Source organism: Fusarium tjaetaba (genome assembly GCF_013396195.1).
Source record: "Fusarium tjaetaba strain NRRL 66243 chromosome Unknown NRRL66243_c0000272, whole genome shotgun sequence".
Taxonomy (NCBI): Eukaryota; Fungi; Ascomycota; class Sordariomycetes; order Hypocreales; family Nectriaceae; genus Fusarium; species Fusarium tjaetaba.
Window position 1 is genome coordinate 33585 of NW_023501468.1, and position 27642 is coordinate 61226.

The 27642-nt window shown below is 49.4% G+C and overlaps 7 protein-coding genes across 7 annotated transcripts; 3 read left to right on the forward strand and 4 right to left on the reverse strand.

Annotated features, from left to right (window-relative positions):
* Positions 1 to 1347: 1347 nt before the first annotated feature.
* FTJAE_11167 (uncharacterized protein) lies at positions 1348 to 2724 on the forward strand (the record flags this gene model as incomplete). Its single annotated transcript, XM_037344082.1, has 1 exon — positions 1348 to 2724. The coding sequence occupies one exon, from the start codon at positions 1348 to 1350 to the stop codon at positions 2722 to 2724; it is 1377 nt and encodes a 458-aa protein (XP_037201776.1).
* A 4166-nt stretch (positions 2725 to 6890) lies between these two features.
* FTJAE_11168 (uncharacterized protein) lies at positions 6891 to 7642 on the forward strand (the record flags this gene model as incomplete). Its single annotated transcript, XM_037344083.1, has 4 exons — positions 6891 to 7023; positions 7114 to 7165; positions 7236 to 7419; positions 7478 to 7642. The coding sequence occupies 4 exons, from the start codon at positions 6891 to 6893 to the stop codon at positions 7640 to 7642; spliced, it is 534 nt and encodes a 177-aa protein (XP_037201777.1).
* A 790-nt stretch (positions 7643 to 8432) lies between these two features.
* On the forward strand, positions 8433 to 9900 carry FTJAE_11169 (homogentisate 1 2-dioxygenase; the record flags this gene model as incomplete). Its single annotated transcript, XM_037344084.1, has 2 exons — positions 8433 to 8500; positions 8556 to 9900. The coding sequence occupies 2 exons, from the start codon at positions 8433 to 8435 to the stop codon at positions 9898 to 9900; spliced, it is 1413 nt and encodes a 470-aa protein (XP_037201778.1).
* Positions 9901 to 9995: 95 nt separating this feature from the next.
* Positions 9996 to 10706, reverse strand: FTJAE_11170 (gnat family protein acetyltransferase; the record flags this gene model as incomplete). The annotated part of the gene is made up of 1 exon (XM_037344086.1): positions 9996 to 10706. The coding sequence occupies one exon, from the start codon at positions 10704 to 10706 to the stop codon at positions 9996 to 9998; it is 711 nt and encodes a 236-aa protein (XP_037201779.1).
* Positions 10707 to 11275: 569 nt separating this feature from the next.
* FTJAE_11171 (ankyrin 3) lies at positions 11276 to 17575 on the reverse strand (the record flags this gene model as incomplete). The annotated part of the gene is made up of 2 exons (XM_037344087.1): positions 11276 to 17217; positions 17269 to 17575. The coding sequence occupies 2 exons, from the start codon at positions 17573 to 17575 to the stop codon at positions 11276 to 11278; spliced, it is 6249 nt and encodes a 2082-aa protein (XP_037201780.1).
* A 1664-nt stretch (positions 17576 to 19239) lies between these two features.
* Positions 19240 to 23852, reverse strand: FTJAE_11172 (integral peroxisomal membrane; the record flags this gene model as incomplete). Its single annotated transcript, XM_037344088.1, has 6 exons — positions 19240 to 19600; positions 19652 to 20270; positions 20907 to 21375; positions 21428 to 22846; positions 23180 to 23227; positions 23829 to 23852. The coding sequence occupies 6 exons, from the start codon at positions 23850 to 23852 to the stop codon at positions 19240 to 19242; spliced, it is 2940 nt and encodes a 979-aa protein (XP_037201781.1).
* Positions 23853 to 24376: 524 nt separating this feature from the next.
* FTJAE_11173 (glycine dehydrogenase) lies at positions 24377 to 27538 on the reverse strand (the record flags this gene model as incomplete). The annotated part of the gene is made up of 1 exon (XM_037344089.1): positions 24377 to 27538. The coding sequence occupies one exon, from the start codon at positions 27536 to 27538 to the stop codon at positions 24377 to 24379; it is 3162 nt and encodes a 1053-aa protein (XP_037201782.1).
* Positions 27539 to 27642: the final 104 nt, after the last annotated feature.

The window sequence follows — 27642 nt, forward strand, 5'->3', positions numbered from 1 at the left end:
TCCGATACCCTATACATACCTCTACTCTATACAGATTTAGTCAGTTGCTAGTTGAGTCGCTTTGTTGATTCTTTTGTATAAATGGTGTTTCCAAAGCCAGGTCATCCGACGCTCCTTGTGTAAGTCTCCCGTCCACTGAACAGGCCACCCTCTAACCTCTCTATAGACTTTTTTCACGGACCGCGTCTCTCGGAGACTCCTAACTGAGGATTCTTGAGTGAGTAGTGTAAGTAGCAACTTTGAAGAGCCTGTAGTTTGAGTAAGAAATAGCACTGGTAGATCGTGTGACAACCCTTCTGAACACTTGATCCGCATCTTAACGAACATTATGAGTTAAGAAAAAGGCTTAACATAAACATGAAAGTCACTACCTTTGACCAGAAGCTCATTACACTGACGATTCAAACACTGAACAGAAGCATAGATCGAGATAGTGTGTGCATGTCCCTACAAGGAAATGCTTCAGGGGCACTATGGGCGGTTTCGGCAAGGATAAAAGTGGACTGTATTTCGACAAGGTCAGATGAGTCTATCGTAATTGTTAAGCCCATGTACAAGCTTAAAATAAACAGGAAATCACTACACTCCTTATAATATAGTGTTAGTATCATGCCATTAACCGTTGAACAAGCTATGTCCATCGGCGGCTTTAGAGTGGACGTGCAAGGTTGATGCACTGCCTCATTAAGCGACAATGTTTAAAAGGCAGAGAGAACAACTTCCACTTCCTCCTCCACATTCATTCTTACAATGACCTCGTCACTCGGCTCCTTTTCAAGTCAATCAGAGATAAAGAAAAGCGCGATTTTTGTGCAAATTAATTGCCCATCACTTGAGGGGGATGAGGGGGATCTGATGGCCCCATAGAGAACCATTACGCGGCCTCGACGCTCATTTTGAGTCCAAGCGACAAGACTTTGTACGGAATACGAACAGAAAAAGGAGCTTCGTCAACCATTTTAAAGGAGGATTCATATTCGTAAGAGGATTATCACTCAACGGATTAATTTAAAAATATTCTCCGTCTCCAAACAAGTCTCTCCCTTCCTCGAGATCTTTTGCTTTGGCCTTTTGGGTGGCGGCGTAAGAGCCGACTAATCCAATTACTCATGGGGCCACGCAATGCCACGCAACGCATCGTCGCTCTTGACCATCAAAAACTTGCCTCAGCTCCGCCCAGAAAAATATCTACCATGTCCCAAGAACGAATACCTTACTCCCTCTGCCATGGAATCTTCAACATGAGACTCCTGCGGTTTAACCGTAAAATTTGAGTTAAACATGCTTCCTTGACTTTGACTATGACATCCATCCAATCCATTCCATTGACATGACTGCAACAAGACAATGCCCCCACCACATCCCCCCGTGTTATCCACCACACACGAACACGATCTTATTGTCGATGCTTCTATTTTGAGCATCATAAAGCCGCCGCTGCCAAGTCGACGCCCGAGAACTGCTCAGTCACCCAGCAATGCCGAGGTCTTGGTGCCGCCACTCATCGCTGGCGCTCTCGTTGCTGCTTTCGCTACTGCCCTTGCCGATGGGTTGAACAACGAACTCCTCACCCATTATTATCTCCCCGAGCAAAAGTTTCGCGTCAACATTGATAGGATATTGGATCGACTATTGTCTGAGTTCACGTTGATGCTATGGGATGAACTGTGGGCCTTTTATTGTGACTCGAATCCGGACTCGACTGAGCAAATCAAGAAATTGTTCGATGGACCTGTTTGTCAACTTATATTGATCCTCAATGGACCTGAAGCACCACGATGCCTACTCGATAAACTTGGTCCGGGTATATCACGACGTCCTGGGACTTGGTCTGAGGCGGCACGGGGCATTGAACTGCCAGTTGCTCTCCAACTCTTATGCAGTTACTGGGACAGAGAATACCCAGCCCGTTCACCCAGGGGCACACCGAATGAGATTGCTGCTTCTCTCCATACCTACATCACGACAGGAAGGTCTGCAAGACATCTTATCTCAAGGATACGCGAGGTCTTGATCTCACCCCACTATGTGCAGATGCATCTCATGGAATCAGCTCTTTGGCACATCCTCATGAAACCCCCTTATCGACCACCTAGCGATGGATTCCATGCCATCCAATTCAAATTTGAGTGTCAACTCTTTGGGCCCCTTCAAGGTATCGGAGATCCTCAACTCGTTAAAATGGGCTCCTTGCCGGCCATTACTGGCACCGCAAATGACTGCGTTTACACCACGATATCTGAGTATACAGTGAAGCAGTGGCCTAAGTGCGGCGAACTCCTCCTGGGATGTATCGAAGACGCCGTCAAAGAAGCTTCAGCGTCGAGCTGCGAGGGCCACTCATTCACCGGCATGTCGATTTGGGATGGTACCGAAAACCCATTCTTATGTCCTGGCCTACGCCTGCTGCATGTCGAAGTCGAAGATGGCTCAATACGCTTGACAGTATCGGCATGGACCCACACCATGATAGAGATATTACAGCAGATGGCGTGGACTTGCGCAGCACTCAGCTCCTCACCCTTTCAAGGTTCCCTCTCTGAGAGCGCCATTGAAGTGTCGGATTGGCAGTACATGGACGATTCAATCTTTGTCGAGTGTAATCTTTCTCATCGACCTGTGCCAGCAGGAGATGGTTCAGCGTGGCTGAAGCAGCTGGAAGGGGCTGCTATTGCAAACGGGTTCCCGATAAACCATGTAAGGGAAGATTCTCAGATGACATAGAGTGGAGGTTACGAGGGCCAAAAGGCATGAGTATATGACAGAGCTTTTATTCTAGATAAAATGATACCCGTAATTAAGCATTGAATGGTCGTTCAACAATTCAATCTTTGAGAGATTCACGTAATGGTAGGCTTAGAGGATCTCGTATATTCTGTCTGTCTTTGAAGAAGTGACATTGACAAATGGTCTCGCTCCTGGCAATGCCAGATCCGACGACCGCCTATCCTCCTTCGAATTGCGGGCATGAGAATGTTTTCATGCATTCCAACAATAATCAATATGTCTTTGGAGGTTGTTGATCTTGTTTGGTTGGGCAACCAGGCCGTAGATCGGAGGACATAAGAACAGGCTCATGCGGCTTTCTGTAAATGCATCCTTCCCGACGTTGTACTTCTGAGTGGGCGACATAATGGTCTGGACGCCTGAATTTTGTCGGTGTGTTGTTGTTTGTGGGGTTCTGTTTCATTGCGTAATTGAGTTCCGAACCGTGTTGGGCGAGAGTCAGCCAGACCAGATACGGCCTGTCCGTAAGAACATGATTTCTGTTGGGGAGACGAAGAAGGATCTTCAGCGTTCTAACAGGATATGCTTCCACTCGTGAGTCCATTAGTTGGGCTCTGAGGAAATGCCTTGAATATTCGTTCGCGATGACTGTCGACCAGCCTCAAAACAGTAGTACATAGATCCACTATCAACGGCATCGTGGTGTTGCTGTCTGATAAGGTACATGACAGTGGTAACATGACGGCTAATTGAGCGGTTTCAAGGTGAATCTTGCTCTCCCACAAACCCCAGCTTGATGCTGTCGAACATGATGACTTGTAGTGGCTTAGAAACGTGATAGCGATAAGATCACTGTTCGGTCGACTTGTAATCCATTTCATATCCCTGATCTTTTTGTTAGTTAATGTTTCCGGTGTACATTTACACAGCTAATTACCTTGTGATTCGTCAACCAAGTCTATCCAACCATTTCTCCCTTATCCTCCACGGTAACACTAAAGCCAACTCCACCCGTCATCCTCCACAACTCTGTATTCGTATACGGAACTGGCGTCATTGTAGATGCGTAGTCGTCAAATAATGATCGAAATTGGCAGTTCAGCTGCAAAGAAATATGTCTTCACTTGAACGGGCAGGAATGTCGATTGCGAGGTTCTTCACGGATAGCTTGGCCGCATGATTATGCTTATTACTGTCGCTCGAGACGGTGTCTGGCGGGATGGCGATGGAGGCTAGGGACTAATATCTAATCGGACTATGCTAACTGAAAGACGGCGGATGATGTGAATCGAGTCACAGAAAAACCGAATGGATAAGCCTCAGGACGAGAACTAAATGGAGAGAGGCATGGCGTTGTCAGTTTCGCGTCCACAGACACTGATACATACCATTCTCGGCAGGTCGATTATCCATCCATAGGTAGGTTATATCCTGGCAAAATACACGGGATGGTGGATTGCGTGGCAGTTATTCCTTGCTGCGTATGCGGCTGGACATGTCTATTCCTGGGATCACGGTTAAAATGATCTGACGCTGCTGAAAGAAAGTCGGTGTCGACCTGATCTGAGCTTGATTTACTGATTGATTTCCTGCTTATCGTTGGACCGTGCCAAGAGTGCGTGCGAATTGAAGCTTTGGCGGATTATCATGGGATCGCATCACGTGGAGCCTGTTCTGGTACTGGGAATGAAGTCATTGCGCATCGAGCTTATTCTCGCTTCGTATTGCGTTCACTGCAAGTTTGGGAGGAGAGATTCCGGATGGACGAGGTGGAAAAGAGAGTCAGAAAAGAAGTTATCGTGATCAATCGGTTCAGTAACATGCGAATCATCCAGTTTTACTGTTCAAGTCGTCGTTCTTAGACTGCGTTTCGGCGCTCGCCTCTCGGCGGTCGAGTTCGTTAAAAAGGTGGCATGCTCGCTTGAGTGAGCTGATAATTCACGCTCTAGCCAAAACTCCAGCTGGGCACTGAGTGAGTGAGTGAGAGAGAAAGACGGGAAAGCCAGGGATTAACGGGATCCATCCCAACATCTCCACTTGATGTCGCCTGTTGCCGACCCCACTATCGGATGTTGACGATGGCCATGTAAGACACGAGGAGAAAGATGAAGACAATGATGAAGGTGAAGCTATTGAAACAAAAGCAAAAGAGATAAAGAATAAAGAAAAGTAGAAGGATTTAGCACTCTATACTGAGGCTGGATGGAGTTGTATGGACAAGTGATCCCCAGGAGTGGAGGGGTGGCCGAGATGCAGAGATGCCCTCTTTATGTGGGAGTCGTCTCCTTGCGGCAGCGTCATGAAAAGAGCATGGTACATTTACATGAATTCAGGTACAAGGGACATGTCACAAGGAACCTGGCACGCGCTCTCTGCCCATGGGGAGTCAGGCGTATCGCGCACCATCACGGCAGTCCCAACCTGGTCTCAACAGCATGACGCTGGTACGATATCAGCGGTAGCATAACCAAGACCCTAGCTCGAGCCGATCTCGACAAGAGGATTCCTGTAATCATGACTGATTGACACCCATCTGATACCAAAGGCGTCTCGATCGACTCGGCGCATCAAGGTGCGAGCTAGCAGCAACTCAACTAGCCAATCGACCAAGCACTTCCCCTCAGTTTGATGCCACAAGGTTTCACGCGGGCGTTGCTGAGGGAGGGGAACGGGAGATGATGATTGATTGCAGGAGAGTCTCCATCGATGTCGTCTTTACGACAAAGGTGCCTCTCACTCCTTAGCTACGACCTTAGGATGCTGTTGGTGCATGTCCAGACGCAGTAGTGCAGTCATGTCTAGGACATATCGATAGTCAGGTGAGCTGTAAGTTGAAGCCAACAGGCGCCAAAACAAAGCGCAGCACCGCACCGCATCCGCGAGCCGAAGTCTCCGGGGGCCACGGGATGAATGAGCCTGTGAGGGGCAGAAACGCAACTGGCGATCCCTCGTCATAGCTCATGACAAGGGGACAAGGGAATGAATGGATGGCATCCATGGCTGAATCGAATCAAAGTGCCAATCTTGTTGGTATGTACCCCTCTCGAGATCTGCTTCTGTATCTTCCTTCACCTTTCATTTCCCTATTCTCTCACCGTATCGACATTGATGATTGAATTGACCTCATGATTCTACCGCGGCCTTCCGCGAGCGTCAATTGCTCAGTGTCCACTCACCCACTCGGTCACTCGATCGACCAGGCCCATTTGCACACGCGCCACAACCCACAACGACCGATCGCAGTGGGTCTCAGCACAAGCTTTCCCCGGATTCTGGTGCGCTGCGCTAACCCAAGATGGTCTTCAAGCGGGTACCAGACCGGTACATAGAGCGGGTTCCCTGCGTCAGTGGGTTTGCATCGCGCCGGCGCTAAGCCCGTTGCGGCTCCAGGTCTGGTCTGCTGAGCTTGGAGCCAGGGGCGTCACGCCTTCCGTCAGGCCAAAGTCACGCGATTGTTCAACAGCGTTTATCAGAGCACAGCACAGCGCAGCGAAACACAACGCAACGCAACATTGTGTAATGATGGAATCCACAATAACTTGAATGCATCCGTAGGTGCTTGTAACTGTACATCGACTAGAGCAGCATTGAATTGATTTGGTTCGAGGAACGGAGCGAGGCGCAGGCGCAGGCACAGACTGCTATGTTACCACAATCATACCCATACCCCCCTAGGTCTCGTCCTTCCCTTCCCTTCCGGGTGAGGTGTGAGGTGGGCAGTTACCCCGCCCAGTCTGACGACAGCTCAGTAACTCCCTAGGGATGGTACAGTACAGTGCAGTAGAGTAATGCATGCGATTGAGTAAGTGAAGCCTTGGATGACTGAGGATTTGCATGCCCCAATGCGAACATCGGACATAGACGACGCCGAATGGCAAGTGCGTTTGTGAATGCAATAAGTAACAACCACTTCCCCTCCATCTGGTCCTTCCCCTCTCCTCCCTCCTCACCACAGCACAACAGCAATCCAACCCAACCTCACTTACAATCTTCTGCTTTTCACGCAAAAGGTTCGTACTTCCTCTCCACTCTCATATACACCATCATTCCTCCCTCCGATACCTCTTTTCTGCTGCAACATCATCACTAACATTACTCTCCTTTCTAGCAGAATCAGCTATCAAATCAGATCTTCTCGATCAAACACATAACAACAACTCAACATGACAGAACCTCTCTCCAAGGTCGATTCAGCCGTCCAGGGCCTCTCAAGCTCACCTCCCGCCAAGGATGACAAGAAGACGCGGCGACAAAGCTCAGCAGCAGCACCTGGCGTTTACAACGTCAATGACCTTGGTAAGCTTAGATATCACCACCCTTCCTCCTTCCGACATCGGATAGGCCACGAGGGCACCGTTTAGAACTCTCTCTAACCCTTTTCTTTAGAGGCCGAGGGCATTGACCTCGAGCTCGCACCCGAGACTCAGAAGACTGGATGGTGAGTTTAACCCCGCATTTCGACTTACACATGCATGCATCAAGAAACAGCCACTGACCCATTCGCATAGGAAGATCAACACCAGCCCCAATACAGTAGAAGACCCTGCCATCCTTAAGCTTCACCTGTCAAAACCGCCCGTCAAGAGAATCGACCTTCACTTCCCACTAGGAAAGGAGGTAACAGCACGAAACCTCAAGGGTGTAACAATCAAGGATGCACTAGACGCTATCCACAAGGCATATAAGAAGCGGGTATGTTTGGACCTCTGAGACCTCCTCCCAACGAACACTTACTGACTGACATACCTAGGCCGACGATGAGCTCGACAAGCCCTACCTCGCTGGTTTCGAGTGGGACAAGGAAGAGTCATGGACCCGACTTGTTGTTCACCTTCAGGCTCAGCCCACAAGCACAACGTTGGGCGGTCCTGCCGGCGGTGGCAAGAAGAAGAAGAACAAGAAGCAAGACGAGTAATGACTTGATCGCACCCCGGTATCTGTCCCAATAGTTCCTATAATTCTTGTTCGTTTCGCTGGTTTCGTTGCGAGTCGGCGCTCGGGATATTGCGTCTAGATATTCTCGGCCTGGTCATGATGTTTGCGACTGCTGGAAGCGTCGCTTGGTGTACACCTCTATAGTTCTTGCTATCGCTGGTCGATTCGGTCGGCGTTTGAGGTTCCATGTATCGTGGTTCCTTGATATAATTTATAAATTCCCCACACAATTGGATATTCATAATGCTGTGAAGTTAATTGTCAATTGACGTTGAACTTGAGAAGACATGATGAGCCTGTTGCCCACATGTTCCCCGGCTTAAGCTCCTCACTCATGAGGCCCACATGAGTTACCCCGCGGCGATGGCTTCGGTTACCTATAATCGGAAACCCTGGAGCTAGTTTCCGATCGGAAATCTCCAAGGCCCAGCTACATACACCTTGGTTGATATAACTAATCAGCTTCCATATCCTACAGAAACTTATTCCGGTCATATGCGAGAGAATCAGCTGTTATCGGGTTTATTCCCCTCTGTCATGTAACATTCATCAGCGGAACACAGGCGCAATGCTTCCCCGGCTAACGTCGGGCCGTTTTCCATACTCAGTGCGGAATTGACAGTTGACGGCTTACACGGCTACAGAACGTCATCCGTTGATCGAGACAGGAAGTTCGCAAAGCCGTGGGAACACAGTTATAAGCTTCTTGTTCGCACATTTACTGAGGGGAAACGACACTCCATCTCAAACAGACAAAAGATACCGCCAAGATGCCTGTCACAACCTTTGATCTCAAGGAGAAGTACAAATATCAGAATGGCTTCAACTGCTATTTAGAGTGAGTATCATTTCTTCTCTGCGCGAGTTGCGAATATTTTCTGATCATTTGCTAGATCTGAAGCTGTTGATGGTGCTTTGCCCATCGGACACAATTCGCCTCAGAAGCCACCATACGGTCTCTACGCCGAGAAACTCTCCGGAACTGCCTTTACTGCACCGCGACATGAGAATAAGCAGACATGGCTATACCGCGTTCTACCATCCTGCGCGCATCCTCCTTACCAAGAGGACACAAAGTCAACAGGCGACACTAACAAGACTCTCGACGGCGCTGAGGATGGAAAATTGCACTACATTCCTAACCAGCTCCGTTGGGATCCCTTTGACCACAATGAATCAAAGAATCTAGACTTTGTCACTGGCCTGAGGCTCGTTGCTGGTGCTGGAGATCCTACACTCAAGGAAGGACTGGGTATGTATATCTATGCCGCTGGGAAGAGCATGGATGAGAAATCAGCATTCTACTCTGCCGACGGTGATCTTCTCATCGTCGCACAAGAGGGCGCTCTTGATATCCGCACCGAGTTTGGTTGGCTTCTTGTTCGACCTATGGAAATCGCTGTCATCCCCCGCGGTGTCAAGTATCAAGTCCATCTTCCCTCTGGCCCAGCCCGTGGATATGCTCTTGAGCTTTATCAAGGCCACTTCAACCTCCCTGAGCTTGGCCCAATTGGTTCACACGGCCTTGCCAATGCTCGTGACTTCCAGTCTCCTGTTGCTTGCTTTTCTGAAGACTTTGGAGCTACTGCTTCTGAGGGGTCTAGCAAGTATACTGTTTCTGTCAAGTTCAACAATAACCTCTTCAAGACTGTGCAAGCTCACACTCCCTTCGATGTGGTGGCTTGGCATGGAAACTACTATCCTTACAAGTACGACCTAGGACGGTTCAACACCATCGGCACTATCTCCTTCGATCATCCTGACCCATCTATCTTCACCGTTCTCTCAGCACCAACCAACACCCCAGGTACAGCCGTAGCTGACTTTGTAATTTTCCCACCACGCTGGCTCGTTGGTGAAGATACGTTCAGACCACCGTGGTATCACCGAAACACGATGAGCGAGTTCATGGGTCTGATCCAAGGTGGCTACGATGCTAAGAAGGGCGGCGCAGGTGGTTTTGTCCCCGGTGGTGCAAGTCTTCACAACGTCATGAGCGGTCACGGCCCTGACGCAGAGAGCACAGAGGGTGCCAGGAACGCAGAACTCAAGCCCGCCAAGGTTGGAACAGGAAGTTGTGCATTTATGTTTGAGAGTTGCTTGATGGTTGGTGTTACACAATGGGGATTGAAGACATGTCAAAAGGTCCAGGAGGGATATAACGAGGAGAGTTGGGGTGGTGTTGTTAATCATTGGAAGATGCCCGAGGGACTCAAGGTGAAGCCTCATACCCTGTAAGAAACAAAATTGGCGAAGATATTTGAGTGCGAGTGACGATGAGCAAATTGTCATCTGATATGGGGCATTTTCCATTCAATTCCATTCGCTTTGGCCTAGATGCCTGTTCTTAGAACGACATTGGATGGCAAGTCCCTATCCTTGAACTCATCATCCACGTTATAAACCGTCTCAGAGCCCTCTTGCTTAAAGCCCAACTTCAAATACACGGACCTTCCCATGGTCGATGCCTCAGTAATGCACTCCAGATTCCTTCTCTTGGCCTCATCAAGGCCATATTGCACCATCTTGGATGCAAGTCCCTTTTTCTGGAACTTTGGATCAACAGCACAAAGATCCATTACAAAAACTGCAGGGGGAGATGCCTCAGCCTTCTCTTTGATGATCTCAATCCTTCGTCCAAAGAGTGACTTATCCGCCTGAGCAAGAAATCTCTGCTCCTTTTCGTTCCCAGGGTACAACTTCTTGAAATAGCCCGATGCTTCAAGATCACTAGGGGGATTGCCGTAGCCTGGAACAACAGAAGCTTGCTCCCATATCGCGAGGCCAGCGATGGTGTTGTCGATGGTGGCTTTTACAAAGATGGTGTTGGGTTGACCGTCCCGGTTCGTGGTGATGTGTGAAAAGCGATCAACTAGACGTTGAGCACCGACTTTCGCACCCTCGGGGGTATCCCAACCTGGGTTGAAGGCAATCCAGACGGCATCATGGGTTTGGTGGCCAAATGCATTAGCGACGGCTTTGAACGCTGCGGTGAAGTCGTCAGGATTGGTGATTGGTTCAACTCGGATATCTGAGGACGACATTTTGATAATGAGATTTTGGTTTCGTGAATAATAAGAAGAAGTGAGAGAGGGTATAAGTTTCCAGAGACTCAGCGGATAAATATGAGAAATTGTTTCACCAAGATTGAGGTATTAGTTCTCTTGAATGCATGATCCTTGATCCACTTCTCTCTCTTCAAAGCATAGCCCCGTGGGGTTCTTATATGGAGTCGTCCAAGAAAACGGTGGACAATACGAAATGAACTAGTGGCTTTATAGAGAGCTAGGGTAATTTTATGGTTATTTTACGATGAGTTGATGCATTGTGCTCTAATCTTAGTGGCCAGTTTAGGATAACTTAGGTGACCTCTGTTCGGCGTGAGTCACTATGTTCTGTAGGTCTTAAGATATATAACGTCAAAAGGGCATCTCACTTTGGGTTTAGTCTAGTTCACGACTGTTTCAGTTGTCATAATTGGCCTTGTTAATCATCAGAGCTAGTATCAGAATAGTCAATCTTTTACATATCCAAAGCTCGCGTCTAACTTGCCCGAACCGGTCAACTCCAAATAGTTCCAACCGATAACAGCCAAAAATTGCAATATTTGATCCTACTGATAATCAGAATCATAGTTGTTGCCCCAGCCTCCTCCACTGTATTGTCCGTCGGTAGCCTGCTGATCCTGCTCATCGCTGCTATAGCCATTATTCACTTCTTGATCACTCTCAACCTCTTGGTCTCTATCATAATTAACGGATCCTTGTGCAACCTGGTGCCCTTCTTCATCTTCAGAATCGTACTGTTGAACTGCTTGCTGTTGATGCTGCCCACTGTGGTAACCCTGCTGCTGATACTGTTGTTGATAGGGCTCTTCTTCAGATTCGCTTTGTTCAGGCGCTTGTTCCTGCGGATGGCCGCCATAGTAGCCCTGATAGTGTTGTTTCTGCTGAGCCTGGAGATTCTGTGGCTCATCCTCTTCCGATTCAGTTTGCTCAGCTACTTGACTGTGTTGATCGTAGTAACCTTGCTGTTGATATTGTTGGTGAATACCTTGCGGTTCGTCCTCTTCTGAATCGCTTTGCTGAGCTACCTGTTGCTGATATTGGCCATTGAAATAACCTTGTTGCTGATACTGAGGTTGGAAGTTTGGCTGGACATTTTCCTCGTATGCGGGCTCTTCAGGTATGGGCTGCTGGTATTGTTCATTCAAGTACCCCGGTTGCTGATACTGCTGGCCCATGTAACTCTGTTGCTGAAATCCCATAGACTGAACGGATTCGTCGAGCTCATCCTCAGATTCATTGTTAACAGACTCTTTCTCATCGGATTCGGAGTCGTCAGTACTAGCTTGGCCTGGGTCTGTGTCAAGGTCACTACCCGACTCAGCTTGCAAGTCCCGAGCACCAAGATCCTCTGCTTCTGAAGCTTCACTATCTGTAAAGTCGGCGGACATGTATGGACTATCCAGACCAAGTTCATCAGATTCCGAGTCGTCATGAATCGATTCTGCGTCTGACTCTCCCCACTCCGAGATCTCATCATCGGATGAAGCTTGACCTACAGAAACCTCGGAGTCTGAAAGCTCATACTCTTCATCGGACACAAAACCATCGGAGCCACTGTCGTTGATAGAGTTGGCCTCGTTTTCGGACTCAGAAAACTCCTCAGAATGATCTGACAACTCCACACGTGTTTCCGACTCCCCATCCGAGTCATATGCAGGTTGCTGGCCCATACCTGCATCCATGTGGATATAGCTGTTATCATCGGTGATGCTTGGATTAGAGTGATCTTCACGAATCTCGGAAGACAGGAAATAACCACCAGCGGCTCCAGCCAAGACGCCAACGCCGGCAGCTGCAGCCATCTTGCCACTGGACATACTACTCGTACCCGTCTGTTGTGTATTTGGGTCGTAGCTGTTTGGAAATTCTTTGGTTGACGTAAAAGTTGAGGTATGCGTCTGTTCGCCGTATTGTCCCCGATAGGAGGATTCAAGATAATAAGGTACTGAAGATATCGTGGAGTTCTTGTCGATGTACTGATGGGGTTTCTGGTCAGAACTTCCTTGTACTGGAATACCTGAAGCAGACTTGGCACCCTGAGGGCCTGGTCCAGTATGCGATGAGACAGCCTTTCTCTGATCGGGAGTTGACTTTTGAGTCTGGGTAGGGGTAGCGGAAGGTTTTGCAGGGGCTACGAGAGAAGGCTTAGGGACAGCAGGCTGCTTCTGTGCAGATGTATCATTCTGAACTGAAGGCTTTGCTGGTTGGCTTTGGACCTTCGAAGTAGATACTTGAGGTTTCTGTGAAGGCAAACCTCCCTGGCTCTGAGGCTTCCCTGATGGAATCTGCGAGGTTCCTGGGGGACCCTGCATCTTGTGTACATGGGGCTCTGCCTTTCCATTTTGTGCCTGAGGCTTGGCTATTTGAGGTTGTACTGCGCCAGTTGGTGTTTGAGACTTGGGTGGTACTGATGCTGGCTTGCCGGTTTGAGCCTGAGGCTGCAGCTGAGGTTTGGCAACTTGAGGTTGTGTTGCTCCACGGGGAGTGTGAGTCTTGGATGGTACGAAAGCTGTCTTTCCACTCGGCGGGTGAGTCTGAGTCTGTCCTTGGGGCCTGGTCGTCCGGGGCTGTACTACCCCAGGAGCCGCTTGAGGCTTTCGGGGAGGCATACCACCTTGAGCTTGAGGCTTTACTGGTGGAGCTTGCGTCGTCGCAGTATGAACTTGGTCCTTGGTAAGTGCAGGCTGTGATGTATCAGTAGAGAAGGCCGGAGGCTTGCTTGATAGATATGGCACCGGGCCACTTGCACCTTGCTTCCCTGGCGTAGACTGCGTCGTACTTGGTGGAGCTTGCGGTTGCTGCCACGGAAGAAAGGAAGATTGCTGAGTGGACTTCTCAGCCGGCACCACAGGCTTTCCTCCAACAGGTTTACGTACTACCTGAGGCATAGGAGGTTTGGTTGTAGCTACTGGATTTGCAGGCTTCTGATAAGGCACATTAATCTGTGGCTGTGACATATTCGGCTTTTGAGACGCGGCTCCAAATGCTTGATATGGCTGTACTGGTGTATTCTGGCTAGCTGGAGAGCTAGAGGCAGAGCCACTACTTCCAGGTTGCCCCCAAGAATTAAGCGAAGGTACAGAATACCTCTTCTCGAATTGGCTCAGAGGCACTGGGGCTGAGGGTGAGGGTGAAGAAGTCTTTTGGGCTTGACCGGCGGAAAATGGGTGGAACGTCTGAAAGGACTGTGCTGAAGCCGGACTTGTTTGGGGCATACCGGGATATGGGACATACGCCTTCTGAGACTGTACGGTCTGAGCAGGTGCTGGAGATCCTGATGCAAGGGAACTGTAAATATCCCAACTTCCTCTTTGTACCATGGGGGCTTTTGCTGGAACAGTAGAAGAGGAGCCGCCAGGATAAGGAGCTTGGGGAGGCTTTGAGGACTGTTCCTTGGCTTTCGCATCTGAAGCACTTCCACTTTCACTCCCGCTGGGGCCCCGGGGAGGCTGGTAACTAGCGAAGGACGAAACTGGTCTAACTTGCTGCATTCCTGGCTTTCCTGATGCTGCCATAGAGTTGCTGGGGGTATTCATTTGGTTTCCTTGCACTCCAGCAGAGACCTTCGGCACTGGATTGATAGGGGCTACAGGGGCGGATGTATTTGCCGTCGCCTGAGGTCCATTTTCGTTCTGAATCTGGGTTTCACTCTGGCTCTGGGACTTTCCTGACACTTCATTCTGTGGTACAGGCTTAGGAGGTCCTTGAGCCTCTTGTGGTCTCTTAAGCTCATCAGCCCAGGGTTGAGAGGCACTGATGGGTTTCTTTGAGACGATATTGGACGGGACCTTGGATGATCTTCGAGACTTTGGAGCAGCATCATTTTTGGATGGTAGAGGGGCGCTCTTAACCTTGGAAGGTTCGGTCTTACTCTTCATGTTACTGCTTGCGTCTTTTTTCTTCCCATGTTTGGCCATGAACTCTTGTTGGCACTCCTTCCACTCAGGATGCCAAACCTGATACCTTTTCTGATAGCGTCTGAAGAGCAACGAAGCGATCGACTGTTCTTCTTCAGATAGAAAGGATACTGCTTTCCCTCTGAAAACGGCATAGAAAGCGACGGAGTGTCCTTCGCGACTTAGTCGATCAAGATCCGGGTTCTTTTCCAGCAGGATGCGGGTGAGTTTCTCGTCAGACGCTTGAACAGCAATCATGATCATTGTGAAACCATACTTGTCCATAGCATTGATATCGGTACCACCCTCAAGTAAAAGCTTCAAGAGGCTCCCGCGGCGGCCTTGAATAGCATATACGAGTGCCGTCTGACCATCGTTATCCCTTGCATCAACAGCCACTCTGTGCTTCAACAGAAGTTGGGTACAGGCTTTGTTACCAGACAAAACTGCCTCGTGGAGAGCTCTTCTGCCCAGATTGTCTGCAATTTCCGTTCGAGAACGTCTCTCAAGCAAAGCCTTGACAGCAGAAGAGTGGTCTCCAACGATGGCAAGATGTAGAGGGGTACGACCTTGGGCATTCTGTCGATTGACATCTAAGCCACTATCCAAAATCAGCCTTATGACACTGGACTTTTCTGTTTTCACAGCATGATGTAGGACAGAGTTGCCGTATTTGTCAAGAGCCCCGAGGTCGGCTCTCCTGTCAAGTAAAAGTTTCACTGCAGACGAGCTTCCACGAAAGACGGCTGAGAACAGTGGCGTTTGCGACTGACCATCTGTTACAGTGATCAAATTCGGGTCACGCTCAAGTAGGTACTTCATGATATTTTGGTGACCTTGAAGAACCGCAAAGTGAAGAGCTGTATCCCCGCCAACTGCCTGACCGTTCGTCTTTGCTCCCGACTTGAGAAGTTGCTTTGTTACAGTCGAGTGGCCATGAAGAGCAGCCAGGTGCAGAGGCGTCCTCTTTTGTCGATCCTGGACATCAAGGACATCATTTCCAGCTTTTCTAACAGCGACTGATAGGAAGTGAGCATGGCCATATATGGCAAATAAATGAGTCCACAGTATCCCCTGGAGATCGCCGAGACCAAGTCTGACCAAGACATTGAGCGTTTGATCTGACGGCCAACCTAGCACCTTCAGGAGCTTTGAGGCTTCTGGTTTTCCCAAGCCTGCAGAATTGATGTGATAAGACCAGCTAGCAGCGTATCCCACAAGTCGTAGTGCTGGATCTGTGCGAGCCATAGACTCCCATCTCGGTTCTTTGGACAGCATTGTAAGATATCGCACGAGGCAATTGGCGATGGAATGATGAGCCTGCTGAAGAGGAGAGACAGTGGCCCCTACAGACTGAGCTTTGCAAGAAAGAATATCCAAACCCTTTGAGATAAAGAAATCCGACACGCTGTCATGCATAGGCTTCACAACCTTCTGGCCGCCCACAGTCACAGCTTCAAGAAGACCCCAAGAAGTAGTCTTGATCCAGGATTGGAAGCTCTCATCAGAACCAAATCGCGTCAAGTACTCTGTCTGTGACAATTCTTTGATGGAAACGGTTTTAGGGAGGGCATCGAGAGCCAAAGCGACCCGAAGCTCAGGCAAGCTAAGTGGCCTCGATGACAAGCAACTCCATCTGAATAGTGAAAGGAGACCATTATTACCCTGGTGTGCCATGTCCTGGAAATAAGCGCCTAGCAAGAAAGAGATTGGCGCAGGTGTAGGCGACGGCTGTTGGACAAGGGATGACTGCCCAGGTCCGAACAGCTTGATGTGATTCACAATCAAACGAGCCGAGATGAACGAAGATCCAGCCTTCGTGGAAACTAGACGTTGTGTATTGAGATCGATATTGGAGAGCTGCGCTTCCAAATGCTTTCTCAAACTTGGTCCATTCTTTTCGTCAACTTGAATACACGATCTCGGAAAGGGATCTTTCATAGGATAAGGCGTGCTAGAAAAGATGATTCTCAGTCTCTGAGTTGTGGTAGGATCCTTGGTGGGAATCTGAGACTTTTCGACCAACTTGGAAAAGTCTTGCACAAGCTTGGGACCCGTTTCGCCTTCCGAGTAATTGATACCATCGACATAGATGGAGACCGAATGAGTTTTTAGTATCTTTGAAATAACTTTGATCAGCTCGTCGAAGAGTTCTTGTGTGTTCCAGGCTACTTGTTGTTTAGGGGGTAAGCAAGACTGGATCTTGTCAAACCTCTCCTTGATGCCTTTGAAGACCTCTGGTGCCTGAGGGACCAATTGACGTAGAAGCGACTTGAATAGGCCTAGGCGTGTTCTAGCCTCGTCTCCAGAAGGAGAGAAAGAATAGGCCAGGTGAATTGAACTTGGGCCCTGGCATGATTCAAGAGCTTGCTTCATCAAAGCTGACTTTCCACTCCCTTCTGAACCTCTTAGCCAAAGCAGCCCGTTGGAAGTCTTCCATCTGGTGAAGAGAGCTTCTTGAACCAACCATTGACTCGTGCTTAGATCTCCAGAGCCTTGACCAATCTTGTGGTCCGCGATGGAGGGAAACTCGAGGCTCTCCAGGAATCCCGTGTAATCTATCTCGGCTTTGAGAGGCTGCGAAGGCTGAGCTTAGAATATAGAGTTAGTAGAGTACGTAGATTGACACATGGCATAAGTACCTTGTTGAGAAGTATTGGGAATTCTGGAGAGTCTCTTCTTATCAAAGCTCTTTGTCTTTTGAGTGTCTGATAATTGCTTCGGTGTAAAGCCCCGAGGAACGTCCGCGACGGACTGTTTCAACGCAGTGCTCGCCGTCTGAAGGTTGGACACAGAAACATCAGAACCTGCAAAGTAAGGCATATCGTATGATTGGTCGCTGAAGTCAACTCTTGATGAGAGGGACTGAGCAGGCGGTTTCGACGATGAAGACACAGAACCAAAAGCCTGGTAGCTTTTGAACTGCTCGGTGGGAGATGTGAAGCTCATTATGACGGGTTGAAGGAAACAAGATACAATGACAGGACAAACTGAAAATGAAGAGATCCAATAGAACAAGCCTTGGCAGTGGGAAAGGGTCCTCTATATATGTGTATGCAGTCCTCCCAGGGGAGAGGCTCAAGCACAACGCATGCGCGGCACCATAGAGTCACCCCATAACGTGCACCTATATAAAGACAGAAGTCTCAATATCTGAAATAAAGCAGTATCACCCGATTCTCTCACAAATGACTACCCCCTACTCCGTTGTCCTTCCTATTCGAAGTTGGGGGCCAAGTGTCAACTCCGTATGCAGCAGCCTTATAAACCCTGTATGCGAACCAAAGAGGCAATGAAAGATGGGATAAGCATGTAGTTAGCGCAGCCTGTCTATACTTGAGCGTTTAGAGCTCCATCTCTCAGCGCCGGCTTACTTCTACGACGTACTTTGGCCTTTCTCTACTCCTCGCCGATGATATTGGCACACATATTTCGAATGGCTGCTTCTTAGATTTACATATATGGAAGTAAATTAACGCTGAAGTGTTACAAATATCATCATGTTCCTCTCGGCCGAGTGTCGTCTTGTCAAGGCTCTAGTTTGCATATAAGTCTTATGATGAATATCCATACTACAAGGGTTATCTTCTGCCGCGCCCTCTTATTCGCTAGCTCGGCCAATAACTCCATCGTGATTATCGAACCCTGCCAAAAGTCAGCATGAGTTTCCATTTATGCTTACTTTCTTAGAGTACTGTTTCAGGAAATCCCTGATAGCATAGTATTGTGTCAAGGCCACACGGAGTTAAGCAGACCAAGGAATGGCAGAAGGGGAGCCTTCAAGTTAAACTTAACTAATAACTACAATTAGAAGGATAGTTTCATCAATAAATTAAGATATTTTGTAGTCTTGCAAGTCTAGGTATGAACTTGGTGAATTCCTTGACTCATTTATTTCTCCCATTGATTCAAGCCTCAACTGTTACAACACCCTAGCGCAAGTCAGAACAATTAAGGGCCGTTTTCAACCTCATTAACCTTCCAGGAGCTTTGGCTCCAGACCAGGCTCGCCAAGATTCTTATCCATATATTAATACCACCTCAATCACAGAAGCGTGATACTACGCCCACTTTTTGGGTTGTGGAATTTCCGCTCCAATTGAGGTCCTAGACCGAGACCGAATCTGCAAGAGTAAGTACTGAAAGGCTTGGCTCAATTTCAAATAGCCGCAGTGGCGCTTTATAACTGCTTTCTCAATATGGCTTGCAGTGCGGGTGCTCGAATAGGTAGGAGATCATATGAAACGGGTGACCCTCATAGACCTGGTCCAGATGGTACTTGAGTCGTGGTGGTTGCTTACTTTACGTGGACGAAAAACATACTAGATGAGGATATGATATTCTGATTTTGAGGCCAAAATTGCCAAGGGTCTAAAGTTCTCAAGATAGACTTGTTCTCAGAGGCGCTATTCGACTTCAACAGTACTATGTGTACTATGTGCCATGGTGCGTCCATGTACTATCTGACCACTAGTCTAGCAGATCTCCGGCTTGAGTAACTGACTTGGAGAAGACTAAGAAGTCTTTGACTTCTTTTGCCCAAGCTTTTGCTGTGCCATGACCTTTTCCCGGCATCCATAAGACAATCATCACTCTCCATTCCTTATACCTCTTCACACAGACTCCCTCCTCCCATCCCAGGGAACGAAGGTCCCGTACATTACCGCCCTCTCCTGATCAGCTTCATCATCCTGAGACTCTACTTTCCATATAACAACAGCTCGGATGAATCCAAAGAGAGCAAGTCCCCACATCATGACATTGCACCCCATCAACACACCTTTGACACTGCGGCTCTCCTCCTGGAAGCACCGGGCCCAAAGCACGAGACTCGATAGTGTTGTGGCAGCAAGAATGAGAGACTCGAGATAGAGTAGGGCGACAGAAGAAAGAAGTTTGACTTCGTGGATCAAAAGACTTGCTGAGCAGAGGAGAAGGACAACCACGAGGGTAGGGTCAGCGAATTTCCAGAGCCTGAAACCTGTTAGATGTGTTCTAAGGGTTAGATCAGTAAGGCTGACTCACCAGTTGTCAAAGTCGTTACCAGGTTCATTCTCCTTCCAGACGGTAACCCACATCAGGGCACTGAAAACACCCAGTGTCACCGCAAACTGCAACACGAGCACGAGTCCATGTACCACAGAACTAACAACCCATCTCCCCTCGACCCTCGCGATCGTCACAGGAACATGCCCTCCGTCGTAGCTATGCCTCTTGCCATCCGTTCTGGTTGTAGATCCCTCCCAATTTCTGGTCTCGCAATCCCCATCGCCTTCATCTTCCTCCTCACTAACCCACGGAGGGAACGGCGTAAGTGGCGGCGAGCCACCTCTCTCGTGGGTAGTAGGAGCTCGAATGGTAAGTGCTGATTCAGCACGGGAGGGATAGTCGATACTAGCGAGTGATGTTCCTGGTGATGGACCAGAGCTAGAGATGTTGCGGTGGTGTGTTGCTGACGAGGCGCTTCTAGAAAGAAGGTCAGGAGAAACGAGAGATGATCGCATCGATGGCGATGCTTTTGCTGGAGAGGTAAGATTCCGTTGTTGAGGTTGTTGAGCGCGTTCTGGGGAGAGGGAGAGAGTCAAGGCGCTAGAGCGGTTGCTTCTCTTTTTGCGAAGAGTACGATTCGCATCTCGAGGAGGAACTGAAAGTTCCATAGTAGATACTGCTGTGAATAGATGAAATGATTGTGAGAGGATTCAGTTGTTTAAAAGGGAAAAAGTTGTTGGGGTGAAGTTGCAGAGTCAACAACATAGGTTAGTAGGTAGGCAATGTTTTATAAATTGGGCAGTGACGGGCACCTGGCAAGGAGCAACACCAGCACCAAGGTACCGAAAGAGCCTTCATACCTAAGCTATTAAGGCCGACCTTACCGATGAACTACTTATAGCCTCAGTGTGACAACCTTTTTTCCCTGTGTATCCCTTCAACGCGGCCCAGTGTCACGAGCCCTTCTTTGTTCTCATTCGAGTATCGTCATCAGATCGAACTGCCGAGAACCGTCACTGCTTGTAAACTAGTAAACGGATCAATTTCTTTGTTCATAATCAACCGAGTAACGTTGCTGGTATTCGTCATAAGTTCTCGCTTCCTTACTCTTGTACATAATGCTCAATCAACCGTACGCCGTCCCTCGCAAAGCCTGCTATCCGGTTACCAGTCACCCAAGCTTCAAGTCGTCGACCGATATATCCCAATCCATCAAACGCCGCCAAAGTGCACCGTTACTCAAGACTCATTCGTGCCTCGTCGCCTATCCCCCATTGTCCACCGGGCCTACCTTGTTTCTGGATTTCAAGGGCCAATTCAGCACCTAGGGCATCGGCGTCATCATCGTTGTACAAACTACTCGTCCTACTAGTCCTACTGTCTCTTCTGGTACGCTCTTTGTTATCCGCTCCGGATCGGTCAGCGATTCGTTTCCGCATCAAGGGCGACTTGAAGAATGATCTGGAAGATTTCGAGTGTACTGACAAGGAATCGTCTGCTGCTTTGGAGCTTGCGTCATCGTTACTGATGTCTTCGCCATGACTCTGTTCGGGCACAGCTCGTGTAGGAACCATGGTTTCGTTGCTGGAATTGTATGGCTGAGACCTGAGTTTCGTTACTGAAGGGGATTCTTTGAGCTCCTTCTCAGTCTCCTGGCCATCTTCCGGCTGGTCCACCTCGACCAACTCGGCATCGCGATACCACTTTCTTCGTCGGGTCCAGCGACCCCATCCATCTTGACCCCTCTGGCCATTTTGCCACTAAAATTCTGTTAGAAGAGACAATGCATTGTCATATACGATGGCTTCTCACCTTGTTGTCATAGAAGATCCAACCATTCTTCCCCTCGTTCCCGTCATAGTCCACAGGGCCATGCTCATCGGACACGCCATCAACACGCCAACGGGTTCCAGGAACCCATCGCCACTGCATACGACTTCCATCTTCTACCTCGGGTAGTTCAAAATCGTCTTTGGCGGGAACTGAGTTGTTATGGTCATCTGTCCAGGCCGCTCGTTCGTATGCAAAGAGGTTGTTCGTCCATCCCAACCCGATCCATCGTCTTTGGTTCTCATAGATAATAAAGGTGAACTTGACACCCGCAGTCTTAGCATTGCCATTCCTTCTTCCATGATTAGTTTGGAAGCTCGACGCCTTGCCAAGAGCTTTTGTAAGTTCGGATTCCTGCTGTTGAGCAACACGGTCCTGGCCTTTCTTAGCAGCCTTGGCCAAGTCCTTTTTAAACGGCTGTTCGGGAGTATCAAATTGTAACCCGGTGATGGCGGATGCAAGTCGTCTAACTGTGGAGCTTCTCCAGAGAATGGCCCGCGAAACTCGCAGAACCCTTGCGTGCCAAGTCAAGATGATGGTTCCAGCCACTAGTATTACACGCCTTGTCGTGACGACTCTCCAGGGCGGAACAGTAAGCGCAATCCAAACAGGAGTGATGATAAGCAGTCGCATGAAGATGACAGTCAGCGCTGGGCGCGTGGTCGCACTAGTCGGGGTCGTCTGAGTGCTTAGGAAATCCGTCATGTCGAGCAGAGGTTCCATCAGAACATTACATCTCCCAGTAAGTTGTTTAAGAGTCTCGACGATCTCGTCGAGTGTCTTCTGATGTTTGGTGTTGGTAACTTCGGAATTTCCCCTAACATGTTTCGACTGTTTCTCGCCGGCGTTTGCCTTTCCATTCTGCTGGCTGCTCTCGCCGGCGTTCTGATTTGTTCCCTTGGTGCCAGCATTCTGACCTCGAATATCAGTCCACCCACTACTACTGAGGGGACTGTATCTCCGGCCGTACATGCCAATGATGAGTGCCACTCCGACCAAGACGGGGCCGGCCCACGTTATTACTACATCGCCATACAGAACAACCGCCCAGAAGAAGCATAACAGTAAGAAACTCTGCCAAGGATCTCCGGTGCTCCAGGTGAGGAGGCCTGCGAATGTATTCAAAGGGAGGAGGAAGGGGTGGCTGTAGGCGAGAGCGCGGGTGATCTGTGGAGGAGTAGCGAGGAGCAGGGGGCTCTTTTGATGGACGAGGATAGTTGATCTTCGGGACGATCGGGATGGTGTATTCGCGGAGAGCGTTACTGGGGAGAAAGATGCAAATGTCGGAGGAGCACCCGTATTGGAAGGTTGAGGTTCGTACGAGGGAGGTGATGCGCCGTGAGACGCATCATCACGGGAAGACATGGGTGCCGGTGCAAGATGCGACAGCCACGGCGTGTCCTATTGAAGTTGTGTGGTTAATAATCAGGCAGTCGATATAATGGGCATTTCCGACAAAGTTGATGAACAACGTGAACGAGAGTTGTGATAGAATCTTGATCGATGTGGTTAACTTGCCCGCGTGGTCGGCCGCGACGCGACGTCAGAGGGTCGAGTCACTGAAGTGAAGCCCTGGATCTGGGCTGAGAGGACACAGACGGTTATGTCATGGGGCGCCACTTTAGCGACCACCTAAACTCCTAGGGCTGCCTAAGAGATATAGAGGGGAAACACAAAAACAGAAAAATGTATCAAGGTGGATAAAAGGGAACAGACAGTGAAATGAGGACTTACAAATGCTGCCATTGACAAGTCTAGGTAGTCTTCCAAGTTTTGCTTGTTCTGTAACGTTGTAAGCCACTTCTCGATACAGGCGTCATTCAGCATTGACATTACCCCAGATTGACCTTGCTTGCCCCGCGACGTCAGCTGTGCAGCAGCGGCATGTCACGATTCGATTGGGACTCGATGCACTCGTCTCAACCGAAACAGATCAGATCAAATCAATATGTTAAAAAAAACCAGATATAAAAGACAGAAATGTAAGAGAGGGACAAAGGGATATGTAATGATCCACGTGAGCTTCCTTGGTAGGCGCAGTCATCCATCCATTCATGCCCTTTTCTTACTTTCTCTCTCGGCTTGGTTCTAGCTTATCACATGCTTTCTCGGCCACCACCAAGCAAGCACATGAATCAGTTGCCGGGAATGGACAAAGGCCTTGCCTCTAACGATCTACAGTGGAGTCTCCAGGGTCTATCCTTTTTCGATCAGAGGTCACGGGCTGGAATATGGCATCTTCGGAAGCTAGTATGAATTCGATTTTGGCTCTCATCGAGACTCCATCCCATTAATGAATTTGAAGAATCTCAAAGGCTTCCATGTGAGATTGTACCACAGCATAACATGCACATCACAACGAGTCACCTGCCATGTCACTTACATGCCAAGAGATGATGTTTCCCATGTTGTCGGCTTCATTATATCTCTAAAACCCGATATGATCCATTTTCAAGGCTATTCCTCCTTTATGTATTTTGACAAGGTGCTAACATATTCCCCATCTATTCTGATGTCGCCTACGGAGTACAGAAGCTCCATGTCAATAATATACATACCCAACAAGATAGCAACTGGTCCAACAGCCACTTATGTGCTGTGCGGCACTGCCAAATCTTGAAACACTAACTTTAGATATTGTCCCACAGACCACTTACACTTCTCAAAATATTGCTTGTAAATTTGAACTCATAAATTTCTAGTTTTAGACCTTTTTATTCTAAAATCATCATATCTCGCAAAACTCCGCCAATACAGAGATCAGTTCGCCGTGGTTGAATAGCTTCCCAAAAAACCATTCCATCCATATGCATGTCAGGGACCCATCATGGTTGAATATGATATATCTTTTCCCGCTTAAATAAATAAAATCAATCGCTTAATATGGCCCGTCCTCCATCTATCGCTAAACCATTACTTCTTCCTTTTTATCTACAAGTTCTCAGATCCCTCCACAGGGGGGCATGTGCAGAACAGGTTGGTGTCACCATAAGCATCGTCCACGCGTCCCACAGAGGGCCACATCTTCTTTTCGCGGAGCCAAGGCAGCGGATAAGCTGCCTCCTCACGAGTGTAAGGGCGGTCCCACTCGGAAGAGAGAAGGTCTTCTTGAGGGTGGGGAGCGTTTGTGAGGAGGTTGTTCTTGCGGGGAACCTTGCCAGACTCGACATCGGCAATCTCTTGTCGGATCTGGATGAGAGCATCGCAGAAACGGTCGAGCTCAGCGCGGGACTCCGATTCTGTGGGCTCGATCATGAGGGTTCCTGAAACGGGGAAACTCATGGTGGGGGAGTGGAAGCCATAGTCCGCCAGACGCTTGGCGATGTCGGCAACTTCAACTCCGGCGGTCTCCTTAAAGGGACGAACGTCGAGGATGAACTCGTGGGCGCAGCGGCCGTTTGCGTTGGTGTAGACGACCTTGTAGTGGGGTAGGAGACGGGACATGATGTAGTTGGCGTTGAGGAGGGCGGTACCAGTTTGCTTGGTAAGACCATCTCCGCCCATCATGAGGATGTAGGTGTGGCTGATGGGGAGAATGGAGGCGCTACCCCAAGGAGCGGCGCTGATGGGAGCAACAGCTGTGCTATCACGCTCGGCACCAATGCGCTGAGGATCAATCTCAGGGTGGCCGGGGAGGTAAGGAGCAAGATGCTTCTTCACAGCGATAGGACCAACACCGGGACCACCACCACCGTGGGGAATACAGAAGGTCTTGTGGAGGTTGAGATGACAGACATCAGCACCAATGTCGCCGGGGCTGCAGAGACCAATCTGAGCGTTCATGTTGGCACCGTCCATGTAGACAAGACCGCCATGCTCGTGGACAAGATCACAGACTTGCTTAATCTCAGGCTCGAAGACGCCGAAAGTAGAGGGATAAGTAACCATGATAGCAGCAAGCTCATCAGCGTGCTTGGCACACTTGGCCTTGAGATCCTCGATATCCAGGTTACCAGTCTTGCCGTCACACTTGACAGTAACAACCTTCATACCAGCCATGGCAGCAGAAGCAGGGTTGGTACCGTGAGCTGAAACAGGGATAAGGCAGACCTTTCGCTTGTCTCCATCACGAGCCTCGTGGTAGGCCTTGATACAGCGAAGACCAGCAAACTCACCCTGAGCACCAGAGTTGGGCTGAAGAGTGGTAGCATCCATACCAGTGATCTCAGACAAGTTCTTGGCGAGAGAGCTGATGAGAGCTTGGTAACCAGAAGCTTGCTCAACTGGGGCGAAGGGGTGGATGTTGTTGATACCAGGGTCGGAAACAGGAAGCATCTCGGTTGTGGCGTTGAGCTTCATTGTGCAGGAACCAAGAGGAATCATGGAGTGAACGAGGGAGACATCCTTGGACTGGAGATGGTAGATGTATCGAAGGAGCTCGGTCTCGGTGTGGTACTGGTTGAAGACAGGCTGCTCGAGGTAGCCGGTCTTTCGCTGGAGAGAAGCAGGGATTTGATCATTGAGGAAGGTAGCCTTATCAGAATCGAGAGCAGACTTAAACTCAGCCTCAGAAACACCGAAGGCCTTGACGAGGTTACCGAGGCTCTCAAGGGTGACGCCCTCATGAAGAGAGAAGCCAACCTTGTCCTCAGCAACGCGGCGAAGGTTAATGTTCTGAGATTCAGCGTTCTTGTGAACCTTGGCAATGGCTTCAGGAGATCCCCTGAGAGTGACTGTGTCGAACAGAACAGCACCATCCTCACGCAGACCCTCAGTGTGAAGCTTGAATTCGCCCTTCTCAAGGATCAAGCTCTGGGCAAGACGGGTCTTGCTCCAGATATCCTCAGCAATTGTCTTAAGGCCCTTAGGACCGTGGTAGACAGCGTAGAAGGCAGACATATTGGCAAGAAGAGCCTGAGCAGTGCAGATATTGCTGGTAGCCTTCTCACGACGAATGTGCTGCTCACGAGTCTGGAGGGCCAGGCGAAGAGCAGGCTTGCCGAGACGATCCTTGGAAACACCAACGAGACGGCCGGGAATCTTGCGCTTGTACTTCTCAGATGTAGCGAAGAAAGCAGCGTGGGGACCACCGTAGCCCAGAGGAACACCGAAGCGCTGGGAGTTACCGATGGCGATGTCAGCGCCAAACTCTCCAGGAGGCTTGAGCATGGTAAGAGCGAGAAGATCAGTGGACGCACTGAGAAGAGCCTTCTTCTCATGAACAATATCGGCGAGAGCTTGGTAGTCGTGAACACCACCGTGGGTATCGGGGTACTGAATCAAGGTTCCAATGAGATCGCCCTCAACTTCGCGAACGAGCTTGGAGTTGTCGGCGAGGACATCGCCAATGACGAGCTTGATACCGAATCCCTCAGCTCTGGACTGGAGGACGGCAATGGTCTGGGGGTGGCAGTCCTTGGAGACGACAAAGACCTTCTGGCCCTTGCCCTTGGGGGCGTTGGCCATAGACATGGTCATGGCCTCAGCAGCGGCGGTGGCTTCGTCGAGAACAGAGGCATTGGCGATATCGAGACCAGTCAAATCGGTGATAAGAGTTTGGAAGTTGAGGAGAGACTGAAGACGGCCCTGGCTGATCTCAGCTTGGTATGGGGTGTAGCTGGTATACCAGGCAGGATTCTCGAGAACATTGCGCTGGATAACAGCAGGGACAAGAGTTCCGTAGTAACCAGCACCAATGAAAGACTCGTAGACCTTGTTGTTCTTGGCAAGCTTTCGCATCTCCTGCTGGATGTAGTGCTCAGTGCGGCCATTGGGAGGAACAGCAGCTTCCTCGCCACCCTCATACCATTGTTCGACAAGGTTGAGGCCCTTCTGTTTCCTCCGAACCTGCGGGGGAATAGTCTGCTCGAGAAATTCCTCCATGGAGCTCACGGGAGGGTCCAGGACCTTGAGCATCTCTGTCTGCTCGTTGGACTCGCTGCCAATATGCCTCCTTGAGAACAGCTCATGTTCCTGCAGCTTACTGCTGCTCTGTGACTCGACAAAGCGAGGGGCGCTGGCTGTGACTGAGAATGATGCCCGGGATCCTCCATTGAGACGGATCGACTGTGTGAGACGTGGTTGAAGGGCGAAGGGGGAACGACGGGACGACTGACGGGCGAGCCGTTGTCCGATACGAGTGGCAGACATCATGATGGGATGATTGCCTGTATTAGACCAGGCCCTTGTTCAACACAATTGAAGATGTCAAAGAAAGGAAAGGAAGTGGGAAAAGGGAAAAGGGACTGATTATAGCA